Here is a 15,858-nt window from a genome sequence, read left to right as displayed (position 1 = left end):
CGCCGGGAGTCGAACCCGTGAACCCGTGCGCGGGAAGCGAGAACGCTACCGCAAGACCACGAGCTGCGGACAGGCACTCCACACTTACACGAAAAAACGGTAGCAGCATGTTTATAAATTATTCTGCTATGTCTTTGTTTATACATACTATCCATGAAGAAATCGGTTAAATATTTACTGTGTTTCAGAAAGCACAGAGACACTAGGCTAGTGGCCTACCTTTTGTTTCTGTTCCTTTGACATAAGTTTGTTTGATTTGTTTACGTATTTAACAGTGTGTTAGAGCGTGTTTATGGCCCATCCGTAGGAATACTTACTTAAATTCAAGCTATTTAAATGTAAATCCAGTATTTCGTAGCCCCTAGACAACGAAACCAGGCAAAACTCTGAGTCAGAGGGTATGTAGTTGAGGGCCACTCATCACACTTTCTATTTGAAAGCCCGCAACGTGTCTGGAGACATCCCAGACAGCGGTGGGATAACAGCCCCCCCCCCCCCCCCCATATGGCTTCCCATATACTGTCGCCTTCCCATATGGTTCAAATGGCTCTGAGCACTATGGGACTTAACATCTGAGGTCATCAGTCCCCTAGAACTTAGAACTACTTAAACCTTACTAACCTAAGGACATCACACACATCCATGCCCGAGGCAGGATTCGAACCTGCGACCGTAGCGGTCACGCGGTTCCAGACTGAAGCGCCTATAACCGCTCGGCCACACGGGCCGGCGCCTTCCCATATACTGCCGCCTTCCCATATACTGTCGCCTCCTGCAGCCAGGAGTGATTGGATGGGGAGCCATTTCATTTCATAGCAAGAAACTTTCGGTTGTCATTGGCAGCACCCTTACAGCAAAATGGCTCTGAGCACTATGGGACTCAACTGCTGTGGTCATAAGTCCCCTAGAACTTAGAACTACTTAAACCTAACTAACCTAAGGACAGCACACAACACCCAGCCATCACGAGGCAGAGAAAATCCCTGACCCCGCCGGGAATCGAACCCGGGAACCCGGGCGTGGGAAGCGAGAACGCTACCGCACGACCACGAGATGCGGGCCCCTTACAGCATAGCGACGCGTCAACGATATGCTGTGCACCGTTTTGGTACCCTTCATGGCAAGTCATCTGGGCTTACCTTTCAACAAGAGTTTTTTCTACTGGTTGTCTTCGTAGTTTCCAAACGTAGTTTGCTATCAAGATCGCCAGGTTTCTCTGCAACTGAGAATGTATGGGGCATTATCGACAGGGCCCTTCCAGTTATCGCCAAGAAGCAAAGACACACACACGAGTGTCAGTCTCCATCAGAATTCTCACTCTTCTTGCTGTGTCGCCCGAGCAAGACACAGCCAGGGCAAGAGCACCACAGGCGCAAAAATGCGAGCTGGTGCCGGTGCCATAGAGACTACTAGCACAACGGACAGCGCTGAAGATAAAGATATCGACTTCACCGCGGCCAACTGCCGCCAGAGTACAATCGGCGAAGGACCGGACGACAACGAACAGAGGCCTACTCCGAAGACAGAAGAGCAGCTCTCCCCCACATACTCACTACTGGCCATTAAAATTGCTACAACACGAAGATGACGTGCTACATACGCGAAATTTAACCGACAGGAAGAAGATGCTCTGATATGCAAATTATTAGCTTTTCAGAGCATTCACACAAGGTTGGCGCCGGTGGCGACACCTGCAACATGCTGGCACCAGGAACATTTCCAACCGATTTCTCATACACAAACAGCAGTTGACCGGCGTTGCCTGGTGAAACGTTGTCATGATGCCTCGTGTAAGGAGGAGAAATGCGTACCGTCACGTTTCCGGCTATGATAAAGGTCGGATTGTAGCCTATCGCGATTGCGGTTTATCGTATCGCGACATTGCTGCTCGCGTTGGTCGAGATCCAATGACTGATAGCTGAATATTTAATCGGTGGGTTCAGGAGGGTAATACGGAATGCCGTGCTGGATCCCAACGGCCTCGTATCACTAGCAGTCGAGATGACAGGCATCTTATCTGCATGGCTGTAACGGATCGTACAGCCACGTCTCGATCCCTGAGTCAACAGATGGGGACAAGACAACAACCATTTGCACGAACAGTTCGACGACGTTTGCAGCAGCATGGACTATCAGCTCGGAGACCGTGGCTGCAGTTACCCTTGACGCTCCATCAGAGACAGGAGCGCGTGCGATGGTGTACTCAACGACGAACCTCGGAGCACGAATGAGAAAACGTCATTTTTTCGGATTAATCCAGGTTCTGTTTACAGCATCATGATGGTCGCATCCGTGTTTTGCGACATCGCGGTGAACGCACATTGGAAGCGTGTATTCGTCATCGCCATACTGGCGTATCACCCGGCGTGAAGGTATGGGGTGCCATTGGTTACGCGTGTCAGTCACCTCTTGTTCGCATTGACGGCACTTTGAACAGTAGACGTTGCATTTAAGATGTGTTACGACCCGTGGCTCTACCCTTCATTCGATCACTGAGAAACCCTACATTTCAGCAGGATAATGCACGACCGCGTGTTGCAGGTCCTGTACGGGCCTTTCTGGATACAGAAAATGTTCGACAGCTGCTCTGGCCACCACGTTCTCCAGATCTTTCACCAATTGAAAACTTCTGGTCAGTGGTGGCCGAGCAACTGGCTCGTCACAGTACGCTAGTCACTACTCTTGATGAACTGTGGTATCGTGTTGAAGCTGCATGGGCAGCTGTACCTGTACACGCCATCCAAGCTCTTTTTCACTCAATGCTCAGGCGTATCAAGGCCGTTATTACGGCCAGAGGTGGTTGGTCTGGGTACTGATTTCTCAGGATCTATGCACCGAAACTGGGTTAAAATGTAATCACATGTCAGTTGTAGTATAAAATATTTGTCCATTGTATACCCGTTTATCATCTGCGTTTCTTCTTGGTGCAGCAATTTCAATGGCCAGTAGTGTAGAACATCGTACGGGGCTGAGACAGACAGGGGACGTCGTTAAGTGAACACTGAGAAGTGAACAGTCAGTTTCTGTAAATTACATTTTCCATGTACTATGAAGTTTATTTACGATTATTTCCACTTAGACACTGAGGGCCTTTCTTGTGTTATAATTACAAGCAGTGTTGCAGACATCACTACTTGACAAGTCACAAAGATTAGCAAACTTTTTTAACTCATTTGTGTGACTTTGTTACTAAACTGTTGGAGTGTTGTAGAACCTTCGTTGTTCTATCCTGTTACTTGACCCTGGGGCATAGCTGTGTAATAATGGCAGGGGGAAATTCTCATAGCTGTTTACTTCAGCAGAAGCCGTTTCATGAACTCACGTACTCGACCTACCGTAACGACGGCGATAACTCGGCCTCCACAGCTGTAGCGACCAGGCCTTTGCAAAACTGGGTATACAAAATTTCTCTCTTGCATTTTCCCTACTACAACCAAAGTTGCCTCCTCCACTAAACTTCAGTGGCTAACAGGGTTTACTGTTCTCACTCGGGGTTGAACACTGACTGTCTTCCTGGCGCCTCTGTTACTTTGCAGTTCTCCTCAGCCGTGCTTTGGTCCACCTTGCGACCAGGTGCAGTTAATGCTTAAATGCCCAACTAGAACCAGCTGCTTACAGTGCTCGCAGTTTAGCTCGGTGGTATGTACTTGACTCGGGCCATCGCTGTGGGGAGGGAAGGAATGGTCGCCATATTCTTCTCCCCTTAACGATGGTTTACTTCACCAGTGAGGACAACACTGAAGCTATCTCAACTTAACCAGATATTTGTGGATTGAGGCAGCGGGCAAATACATCCACAGTAAGTGCTTCGGCTTCCTCTATCAAACCGACTCAAAGGAAGGCCTCGGCGCTTGTTCGTGACGTCACGTCAGCTAGGCACGGCGAACGCCAGGTCTGTTGTAGGCATACTCATAATGGTGGTGTCGCCCTCTCTGACACAGGAAGATGTGAAACTATTGGCGGTAGTTGACCAACACACATTGTTCTGAGAGATTTCTGCAATCAATTAATTGTGCAATTCATTACACTTCTTAACAAATAGTGTGCTCCTGAACTCAAATTTGCACCTGTTTTAAGGACTGACATACAAAAACAACTTCATGATCCAGCAGCAACAGAATTCGTGCTTCTTTACCTTATTTATAAATCTGAGGAAGTTACGTAGTACTGGGTTACTTTTAAGAGAAACTGTGAACGTATTGGTGCTCTTCTTTAGGTATCTTGGTTGACTATGGGGTGAGGAGCACTGAATGTTAATGAAAGATCTTGCGATTGTACACGTTGGGGGGGGGGGGGGGGGGGACAGAAGAAGACGCAAAAGAGATACATGTTTTCTCAAATAAAAATGTTTTTATCTTACAAAGTTTCTCCTTTCACTTGCAAGAGGGGAATATTTATCTTTTCTAATGTGCATGTTTAAAAAAGTTTAAGCTCAGCAGTATTTTCGATGTATGAAGCTATTTTGTTTCCTGTTTAGAATTCCTTTAGTTGAAAACGACTGTAATCTAATGACTGGCAACAGTTGGACATTTACACATGTAAATTAGTTCACATTTCCAGTGACGATGTCAAACGAAAATAAATAAATAAATAAAAGAAACGAGTTAATTGTAAGGGGTTGGGGTAAGTTTCGATAGCAAAATGGATCAAGTAAATATAGTTACTTGAATGTAAAATTTCCGAAGCTTGCAATTTGGCAAAGTATCTTCTCATATTGATCTACGTTTGTTTCGACAGGATTCAGTAATACAGAACTATGATCTTCATTTGTAGCTTTACGATAGTAAGAAAATCTTTCACCTAAATAAAACTGCAGAATCCAAAACAATACCAAACATTTTGTCCAAAAATAAGACATTTATAGTGATAAGCACGCCCAGGCGTTTCTGCCTGCAACAGACCTGGCGTTCGCCGTGCCTAGCTGACGTGACGCCACCAACAAGCGCCGAGGCCTTCCTTTGAGTCGGTGTTGCCTCTATGCCATTGCTTGTATGGCAGGAAACTGCTTTGACTCTCTCAGCACACACGACGAAACCCACCATTCGGTGTCTGTTTTACAGTGTATTGCAGTAATAACTCTCGCACCAGAGTACCGCTGTGCCAAATCGCGCGGTTTCAAATCTCTCTGCATTCTTCGTTGTATCAACTGACTCTACGTAAGTGCTTGCATTAACCTATAACTATAACTTGCTACCTATAACTGAAGGCCTTGAGGCCAGGTGCACATACTACCAATACCATCAAACTTCCATAGAAATGTGTGTAGATATTCACTGCTTCTGGATGACTCTGGAACACACTGTCTTTCAGGAACCCCCACAGCAAAAGGTTTGGTATCGAGGTAGCCAAGCTGTTTCGCCGAAACGTGAAGCAATAATTCCGAACGTTCTACGAACTATAGTGATACCGCTTCGCTTCGGTCTGGGCTGTTGCCCCATCTTGCTGAAAATATACGTTTGTAGGGTCAAAATACTAACACTAATTCTTTACAGATGAATGGGAAAACAGGCAGAAGCCATCTTCAGGGAAGATCAGTTTGGGTTCCGGAGAAATGTAGGTACACGCGAGGCAACACTGACCATACGACTTCTTTTATAAGATACGTTAAGGAAAGCCAAACCTACGTTTATAGCATTCCTGAACTTAGAAAAAACTTTGACAATGTTGACTGAAATACTCTGTTTGAAATTTTGAAGGTAGCTGGGGTAAAATACAGAGAGTGAAAGGCCATTTTCAACTTGCACAGTAATCAGATAGCAGTTACAAGAGTCAGGGGGCTGCAAAGGGAAGCAGTGGTCGAGAAGGATGGTAGCCTATCAAATGGCTCTGAGCACAATGGGACTTAACATCTGAGGTCATCAGTCCCCTAGAACTTAGAACTACTTAAACCTAACTAACCTAAGGACATCACACACATCCATGCCCGAGGCAGGATTCGAACCTGCGACCGTAGCAGTTGCGCGGTTCCGGACTGCAGCGCCTAAACCGCGTGGCCACCGCGGTCGGCGGTAGCCTATCGGCAATGTTATTCAATCTGTATACTGAGCAAGCAGTAAAGGAAACAAAAGAAAAATTTGGAGTAGGAATTAAAGTTCGTGGAGAAGAAATAAAAACTTTGAGGTTTGCCGATGAGATTGCAATTATGTCAGAGACCGCAAAGGACTTGGAAGAGCAGTTGAACGGAATGGATAGTGTCTTAAAAGGAGGATATAAGACGAACATCAACAAAAGCAAAACAAGCATGATGGACTGTAGACGAATTAAGTCAGGTGATCCCGATGGAATGATATTACAAGACGAGACGCTTAAAGTAGTAGACGAGTTTTGGTATTGGGCAGCAAAATAACTAATGATGGCTGAAGTAGAGAGGATATAAAATGTATACCGGCAAGGAAGGTGTTCCAGAAGAAGAGAATCTTGTCAACATCGAATACAGATTTAAGTGTTAGGAAGTCTTTTCTGAAAGTACTTTTTTAGAGTGTAGCCATGTATGGAAGTGAAATGTGGAGGATAAACAGTTTAGACAAGCAGAGAATAGTAGCTTTTGTTATGTGGTGCTACAGAAGAATATTGAGAGTTAGGTAGACGGATCATGTAACTAATGAGGAGGTGCTGAGCAGAATGGGGTAGAAAAGAAATTTGTGACACAATCTGGCTAAAAGAAGGAACTGGTTGATAGAACACATTCTGAGACTTTAAGGGATGACCAATTTAGTACAGGAGGGAAACGTGGCGGGGGGGTTATAAATAGTAGAAGAAGACCAAGAGATGAACACAGTAAACAGATTCAGATGGGTGGGTGGGTTGCAGTAGTTATTTAGGAGATGAAGCGGCTCGCACAGGACAGAGCAGCGTAGAGACACAACAACATCAGCGTCAGTGAGATTGCTAAAAGATATAAAGTACCACTCTTACAAACAGCAACTGCGCAGCAAATTGACGGAAGAGATAAGGAAGCAAGACCTGTTTTCTGCACCACCATGAGTGGTTTGTTGCGGGAAAACCCAGACATTCTGAATAATTCGCTAATGACCAACGAAGCACATTTTCATGTTCCTGACTGAATAAACAAACAGAACATGCGATACTGGTCAACAGTGAGCCATAAGGAACTGCATGAAAATCCATTTCAGTCTGCTAATGCAATGATTTGGTGTGACGTTGGTGCTTTCGAAGTTGTAGGTCCGTATTTCGTTGGAAAAGACAATCAACAAACACTGATGGTTGATTCATAACGTTACGTGACTACGTTGGAAAAGTTTTGTTGAACAAAAGATTTGATAGCAAAAATTTATCACAGAACCGAAATTTCGGCTTTTTCTTTGGGTAGGCTGGACGATGCTTCATGGTCGCAGTCTCGACTGGGAATTTAATTCTGTAACTGCGTGGTTCAGAGACTAATACTATATGTCGACGTTCGGTGATGAATCTCACGGGAAAAGTTTTTGATGACGCAGCTTCATACGTGCTAGAGAAAGGTTTAAATTTTGTACCGACCCCGAAGTGGCTGTCAGTGGTTGATTCTATTAGTTCCGTTGAACAGGCTGTCTTTGAACTACCTCCTGACGTTTCATAGGAGGGTAGGATGGTGGCATGTCGTGTGTTGACTGGGCCACGCCCATCCGAGGCTAATGTCACAGCGGTTTGGGGGGGGGGGGGGCTTATGTACGCTTAGAGTTAATTTGGATCTTGTTATTGTCAAGGATAACGTCGCTGTTGTTTTGGAGAAGCAGGATTACGTTCAAAATGGCTCTAAGCACTATGGGATTAAACATCTGAGGTCATCAGTCCCCTAGACTTAGACCTACTTAAACCTAACTAAGAACATCACACACAGCCATGCCCGAGGCAGGAATAGAACCTGCGACCGTAGCAGCAGCACGGTTCCGGACTGAAGCGCCTAGAACCGCTCGGCCACACCGACCGGCTACGTTGAAAAGATACGGTGGTTACTGTCTGATTCAGCGTATCGCAGGGTCGTTGCTGATCCCTCAAAGTGTTGAGAGAAAGACTAACAGCCTTTTGAAGAAAAGAGTCTCAACTTTTATTGTGTGTTTCCCCCTAGGTTATATGGCCTGCACAGGAAAGAGGTTCATCGTCGTCCGATAGTATCATTGGTGCTCCGACATATCGTGTAGAACAACACCTTGGTACTCTGTTGAGTCCTATAGTAGGTCGGTGTGAGTACTGTATTAAGAACTCGGTGGACATCTTACGTCGATTAGAGGGAATTCGTTTGAATGACTCTGATATTCTAATTAGTTCTGATGTGGTCTCTCTCTTCATTCGTGTTCCTCTGTCTGACTCGTAACAGTTAACGGATGTTAGGTTTGGTGCTAAATTAAGGAACCTATTTCGACCTGTGTTGGCTTCCTCTTATTTTTTATTCAGTGAGCAGTACTAGGAGCAGACAGATGGACTTGAGATGGTAAGTCCGTTGTCATTTATTAATGTCAATTAGCTTATGGAAGATATCGAGGAACGTGCCTTGGAGTCAGCAGCTCTTAGCGTGGTTTTTTTTTTTTCTTCTTTCATTTTCAGATATGTAATCGATACTTTTGTTGTTTGTCCTCATGGAAGTGAAAATTTGAATGACTTTTTAGAGCACCTGAATTCAATCCATCAGGAAGTTCGTTTCACGATGGAGGTGAAAAACGATGAATGTGCTGGTCAGGAAGAAGGTGGATGGTACGTTGCGACAGGCTATTTATAGGAAGCCTACTCACACTGACTTATTTCTGCAAGCTGATAGACGTCACGATGAAGCGGTATTTCGTACGTTGGTTCATAGTGTCCATGTCATCTCGGACCCTGAGAGTTTGCCAGCCGTGTTAGCCCATCTTGAGGTCACTTTTCGTCGGAATGGTTACAGTGAAAAACTGATGAGACGTACGTTGCGCTATCGACCAACTGTGCATCGGGAGAGTGACTATAGCAGTTCCTTCTCTAAATCCTCGCACGAACGAAAAAGTGGCTGACATCGAAATAAGTGTCCAAGGAATAGAATAGCAACTGAAATCACTCAACAGAGGAAAGTCCACTGGACCTGACGGGATACCAATTCGATTCTACAAACAGTACGCGAAAGAACTTGCCCCCCCTTCTAACAGCCGTGTACCGCAAGTCTCTAGAGGAACGGAAGGTTCCAAATGATTGGAAAAGAGAACAGGTAGTTCCAGTTTTCAAGAAGGGTCGTCGAGCACATGCACAAAACTATAGGCCTATATCTCTGACATCGATCTGTTGTAGAATTTTAGAACATGTTTTCTGCTCGCGTATCATGTCATTTCTGGAAACCCAGAATCTACTCCTTAGGAATCAACATGGATTCCGGAAACAGCGATCGTGTGAAACCCAACTCGCTTTATTTGTTCATGAGACCCAGAAAATATTAGATACAGGCTCCCAGGTAGATGCTATTTTCCTTGACTTCCGGAAGGCGTTCGATACAGTTCCGCACTGTCGCCTGATAAACAAAGTAAGAGCCTACGGAATATCAGACCAGCTGTGTGGCTGGACTGAAGAGTTTTTAGCAAACAGAACACAGAATGTTGTTCTCAATGCAGAGACCTCTACAGACGTTAAAGTAACCTCTGGCGTGCCACAGGGGAGTGTTATGGGACCATTGCTTTTCAAAATATATATAAATGACCTAGTAGATAGTGTCGTAAGTTCCATGCGGCTTTTCGCGGATGATGCTGTAGTATAGAGAGAAGCTGCAGCATTAGAAAATTGCATCGACATGCAGGAAGATCTGCAGCGGATAGGCACTTGGTGCAGGGAGTAGTTCAAATGGCTCTGAGCACTATGGGACTTAACATCTGAGGTCATCAGTCCCCTAGAACTTAGAACTACTTAAACCTAACTAGCCTAAGGACATCACACACATCCATGCCCGACGTAGGATTCGAACCTGCGACTGTAGCGGTCGCGCGGCTCCAGACTATAGCGCCTAGAACCGCTCGGCCAATCCGGCCGGCGCAGCAAGTGACAACTGACCCTTAACATAGACAAATGTAATGTATTGCGAATACATAGAAAGAAGGATCCCTTATTGCATGATTATATGTTAGCGGAACAAACACTGGTAGCAGTTACTTCTGTAAAATATCTGGGAGTATGCGTACGGAACGATTTGAAGTGGAATGATCATATAAAATTAATTGTTGATAAGGCGGGTGCCCGGTTGACATTCATTGAGAGAGTCCTTAGAAAATGTAGTCCATCAACAAAGGAGGTGGCTTAGAAACCACTCGTTCGACCTATACTTGAGTACTGCTCATCAGTGTGGGATCCGTACCAGGTCGGGGTCACAGAGGAGATAGAGAAGATCCAAAGATGAGCGGCGCGTTTCGTCACACGGCTATTTGGTAAGCGTGATAGCGTTACGGAGATGTTTAGCAAACTCAAGTGGCAGACTCCGCAAGAGAGGCGCTCTGCATCGCGGTGTAGCTTGCTGTCCAGGCTTCGAGAGGGTTTGTTTCTGGATGAGGTATCGAATATATTGCTTCCCCCTACTTATACCTCCCGAGGAGATCACCAATGTAAAATTAGAGACATTCGAGCGCGCACGGAGGCTTTCCGGCAGTCGTTCTTCCCACGAACCATAAGCGACTGGAACTGGGAAGGGAGGTAATGACAGTGGCACGTAAAGTGGCCTCCGCCACATACCGTTGGGTGGCTTGCGGAGTATAAATGTAGATGTAGATGTAGATGTGTCACCAAAATCTACGGCCTTTTTGCTTACGCAGGGAGCATTTCGAACAGCATTGGTCATACTTTGCAGAAATACGTGAAGTGTCTTTTTCGACCACCATCTAAGATCAGGGACCTTTTAAGTTCCGTAAAGAATTATTTAGCTTTCCGTAAGGCAGGTGTCTACCGTATTCCCTGCAGTCGTGGCACGACATATATTGGTCAGACTGTCATGACTGTGGAGGACCGGTGTGCTGAGCATAAGCCGCACACACGCTTACAAGAGCCGAGCAAATCCGCCATTGCAAAATACAGTCTTGGCACCGGTCAGCCTATGGAATATAACAACACCGAGATTCTCGGATTTACTTCCAGCTGTTGGGATACTGTTATTAAGGAATTTGTTGAAATTAATTTAGCGAGGCACCATACAAATAGAGACGGTGGTTCAAATGGTTCAAATGGCTCTGAGTACTATGGGACTTACCTTCTGAGGTCATCAGTCCACTAGAACTGAGAACTACTTAAACCTAACTAACCTAAGGACATCACACACATCCATGCCCGAGGCAGGATTCGAACCTGCGACCGTAGCGGTAGCGCGGCTCCAGACTGTAGCGCCTAGAACCTCTCGGCCACTCCGGCCGGCGATGGATCACAGTCAAGGCAGGATTCGAACCTGCGATCGTAGCGGTAGCGTGGCTCCAGACTGTAGCGCCTAGAACCTCTCGGCCACTTTGTTTCGCCCAATGAAGCATTCACTCCACAGAAAGTAGTTCGCTGGCCCCAACGTCGACCAGTAAAATGGTACCATGTGGGAATACGGGCCCTCCCATTAAGATGGCGTAATGTAAGACCGTCGCATGGAACGCAGATTATGGTGAAAAATAAAAACTACTTATGTGTTTCGGGTAAACCTTTTTTATTTTTCGACATAGTCTCCTTTTAGACTTATACACTACTTCCAACGCTGTTCTAATTTGTTCATCCGAATAATAGGAATTGTCCAAGTCTGCAAAGTAGCTATTAGTTGCAGCATCATTTCCTCGTTTGAATGAAATCTTTGTCCCGCTAGCCATTTCTTCAAATTGGGGAACAAATAGTAGTCCGAGGGAGCCAAGTCTGGAGAATAGGGGGGATGTGAAACGAGTTGGAATCCTGTTTCTATTAATTTTGCTACAACAACTGCTGAGGTGTGTGCTGGTGCATTGTCGTGATGGAAAAGGACTTTTTTGCTGTGGTCCAGTCGCCGGCGTTTTTCTTGCAGCTCGCTTTTCAAACGCTCCAATAACGATGAATAGTAATATGCCGCTGTAATAGTTATAACCTTTCCCAGATAGTCGGTGAGGATTATCCGTTGCGAATCCCAAAAGACAGTCGCCATATTGTTGTTTGATCTCAGGAGTATAGTAATGTATCCACAGTGACGAAACGACGCTTAACGTCCTACAGATTCTTCCTGAACGGTTGCAAACCATCCTTGCAACACTTCACTCGATTCTGTTTTTGGTCAAGTGTGAACAACCACGGAACCCATCTTGCAGATAGCGTTCTCATGTCCAAATGTTTATGCAAAATATTATGTACCCCTTTCATTCGAGATGCCCACAGCACTAGCAATCTCACGCAACTTAACTCTTCTGTCATCCATCACCCTATCATTTTATCAGTGATTTCTGGAGTCGTAACCTCCACAGGGTCCGCAGCTCGTGGTCGTGCGGTAGCGTTCTCGCTTCCCACGCCCGGGTTCCCGGGTTCGATTCCCGGCGGGGTTAGGGATTTTCTCTGCCTCGTGATGACTGGGTGTTGTGTGCTGTCCTTAGGTTAGTTAGGTTTAAATAGTACTAAGTTCTAGGGGACTGATGACCATAGATGTTAAGTCCCAAAGTGCTCAGAGCCATTTGAACCATTTTTTAACCTCCACGGGGTTGTCCAGAACGTTCAGCATCACTTGTGCTCGTATGGCAACTCCGAAAATTTTGAAACCATTTATAAACTATTCTAATCGAAGGTGCAGAGTCACCGTAATGTTTATCAAGCTTCTCTTTAGTCTCCTGAGGCGTTTTGCCTTTCATAATGTTTAATCACCACACAAATTCTTCTTCGTCCATTTTTTGACAGTCACTCGACTTCCTTGATTCACAAGAATGCCAAACACAAAGAAATAGATCAATATGGGTGAAACTTTGTGTGCGTTGTTTCCAAAGATGCTGCTACGTAGACAAGATCTCGATATGCGCCGGGGGTGCACGGACTTGCCAAACGCCCCTCGTATGTACCTGGTAATAATACACTTCGTCGGCCTAGAATCCCGTTGGCTGGAGTGGAATTGTCTTGAGTGATGAGTTCCACTTCGGACCGAGCTCCGATGACCAGCGACGACGTGTATAGGTACGCCCTGGACAGCGGTGGGATACCAGCTTCACAGCTTGACAACCGGGAGCGATGCCCTGGGGTGCCATTTCTTTTCATAGCAGGATCACTTTGTTCAATAGCCGCGGCACCCTTGGAGCACAGCGATACGTTGACGGTGTTCTATGCCCCGTTTTGTTGCCCTGCATAACAAGTCGTACTGGGCTTACATTCCAGCAAGATAACAATCGCCCGCACTCGGCGAGAGTTTCTACTGCCTGGCTTCATGCTTGCCAAACCCTACCTCGGCCAGCAACGACGCCGGATATCTCCCCAATTGAGGACGCTTGAACCGTTATGGGAAGGACCCTTCAACCAGTTCAGGATTTTGACGATCTAAGGCGCCAATTGGACAGAATTTGGAACGATATCCCTCATGAGGTGAACCAGTGCGTTGTTGACTTGCTCAATTTGCGAAGCTCTTCCTGTTCAATAAATTACCCAATTTTACTGAAATTGTAATCTTTTTTTGTCTGGACATCACATCTGCCAATTTCTATCCAGTTAGCGTAATTCCTTCGTGGTGCGTCGTTTCTTTTTTTCTCTTTCTTTTGTGTTCCGTAGTTTATGTAGTGTGTTAATGTGTGCGATAAATTCATCTGTGAGTACCTAGTATGTAACTCTGTAGACAAACATGTGATTTACTAGTGGAATGGAAACTGATTCAGTCTCTAGAATAATGAAACCAACTGAGCAAATGGTGTTGAGCAACCATTCTTACAGCGTTTTATTTATTTTTTTATTTATCATTTGTTAATATTATGTTGCTACTGAAACATACAGCAACTAGATGTTTCGAAGATGACTTGATGAAATTCTTTCGATTCCAGCCTCAGAATATCCAGAGCATCTTCGATGGATTCAAGTGACGGTTGTTCCCAATGATGTTTGCTCAAAGATCTACAGCGCAGGTGTCATTAGAGATAGTACGCTGTGTGCTGCAAGTAATGCACCTGGCATATGCTGGGTGAGTGGAAAATGTAGTTCATCTTGACTACTTACTCCTGAGCAACTGCTTATGCTGCGGCTCTTCAAACGCTGTTTTACTTGCGAAAACGTAAATACTTTCTACAGTGCAAACTTGTATACAATTAATGCTGTAACAATTTATTGCATCGAGTGTGCTTGAACCGTGAATTTACTTTCAAAATGTTTTTTTAAAGAATTTACTTTATTTACTAGCGATTCACCAAGAACATTAACACATTTAATCACACTAGGTGAGCGTGGAAGTAGTTACCAGGAAGTAACTGATGGAAAATAAAATTACCTTTAACAAGTGTAAATTTTATTCCTAAAAGCCTTTTCAAAAATAGATTAAAAATTACAATCAGAAAGCACCCTCTAAATATCAAGTTACAATTATTCAGAGGCAGCATAACTTTTTTTTTTTTTTCAGTAGGAGCCTTCGGGCTGAGAAGCCTCCGACCCCCTTCAACTTCAACCGTAATGACGACCGCTTTAACAATTCACACAAACACATTAACTATGGACCCCATAAGAAGGATGGAAACGGTCAAACACTCACACTAAGAAATTATTTGCCACCAAAAGTGCAATTTGTTTTTAAAAGGAGTCTTATGGTGGAAGAGTGGCAACTTTATAAAAATGACTATTTAAATAAAACCCACGAAATTCAGACTTACATAAAGTGTACAACATGCTCTACATTACACATATACCGCCTCGCAAGATGATAGACAAGATAAAAACATATTTCAGGAATTCGGCCTTTACCTTAATTCTATAAATCCGTTAACACTGAATCCGACAAACATGACAGAGGCAGCTATTAACGTATGGCAGACCGACAGATAGACAGACAGACACTAACTGCCTAAAAAATGCGGACGGGAAACAAACGAGCAAGCTGGGGACGAGAGACTGACCAAGAAGACAATTAGAATTTAACAAGTAACTAAAACAACATATCACTAATCACTTAACTTCTAATAACTGCGATTTCTGGCGAAGACCTGGCGCAGTACCCCCGAAACGCTCTCCCGAACTGTCCTCTGCCAGCCGCTTCAACGGACGCAGGAAGGCGCGCCGATCTCCCGCCTCACGGCGTCGCAGCTGGCTCCGGCCAGACCGATGTCGTGGTTGACTCCTGTTGCTCTCGTGTCGGCCGCGAAGCCACTACCCCTCGCTATACGGCGCGGCCCACTGGACTCACGTGGCGACCTCACATGCGCCGACGCTCCAGGCGGACAAGTGATCTCGTGTTCCAGTGCGCGACCGACCAGCTGATCGATCCAACCGCCAATGCCCATTGCCTGAGCAAAGTCGAGCAGGGTAGCGGCCTAACACATACTAGCACTCCGGACGACAGACGGACACTAACCGCCTCACCAATGCGGACGAGAGACAGACCCAGACTAACTTGGCTGACCAACTGACCGGACTCGCCCAGACTCCCCTCTGCCGAGCTCATAGCGCCCCTTAAATGCACGTGAACAGGCAACTTTTCCCCTTTCCCACCCGAGGGAGACACCAAAGCCGCGATTGCCACAGCAGCTCCACCGCCAGAAACAGACGGCGACTGCTTTACACTACGCGCTGCGGCGCGCTCTTCAAAACAGCAAATTTTACCACGGCTCAGTGCTATTACTAGTAAAGTCACGCAGTCTGCTTGCGTGCGCTGACAGCCCATCGAAGTACTGTGTAATCTAGCCATGAGCAACAGCTAATCTACCTAATTATTCAGTTGTTATTAATTTTTCTACCGTCAACAAGTGTCAATGTGATAGA

General features: G+C 45.5%; 1 protein-coding gene across 1 annotated transcript in view; it reads left to right on the top strand.

Moving 5' to 3' along the window:
• The window catches only part of LOC124551367 (venom protease-like), a 143,231-nt gene that overhangs the window by 82,156 nt on the left and 45,217 nt on the right, over nt 1-15,858 (top strand). Inside the window, exon 5 of the mRNA XM_047126402.1 lies at nt 13,938-14,074. Coding sequence (XP_046982358.1) covers nt 13,938-14,074 — 137 coding nt within the window. The remainder of the gene's footprint in view (nt 1-13,937; nt 14,075-15,858) is intronic.

The sequence above is a fragment of the Schistocerca americana genome, chromosome 9, assembly GCF_021461395.2.
Source record: "Schistocerca americana isolate TAMUIC-IGC-003095 chromosome 9, iqSchAmer2.1, whole genome shotgun sequence".
NCBI classification, from domain to species: Eukaryota; Metazoa; Arthropoda; class Insecta; order Orthoptera; family Acrididae; genus Schistocerca; species Schistocerca americana.
Note: the sequence above shows the minus strand (reverse complement) of the source record. Positions and strands in the feature narration are given on the sequence as shown.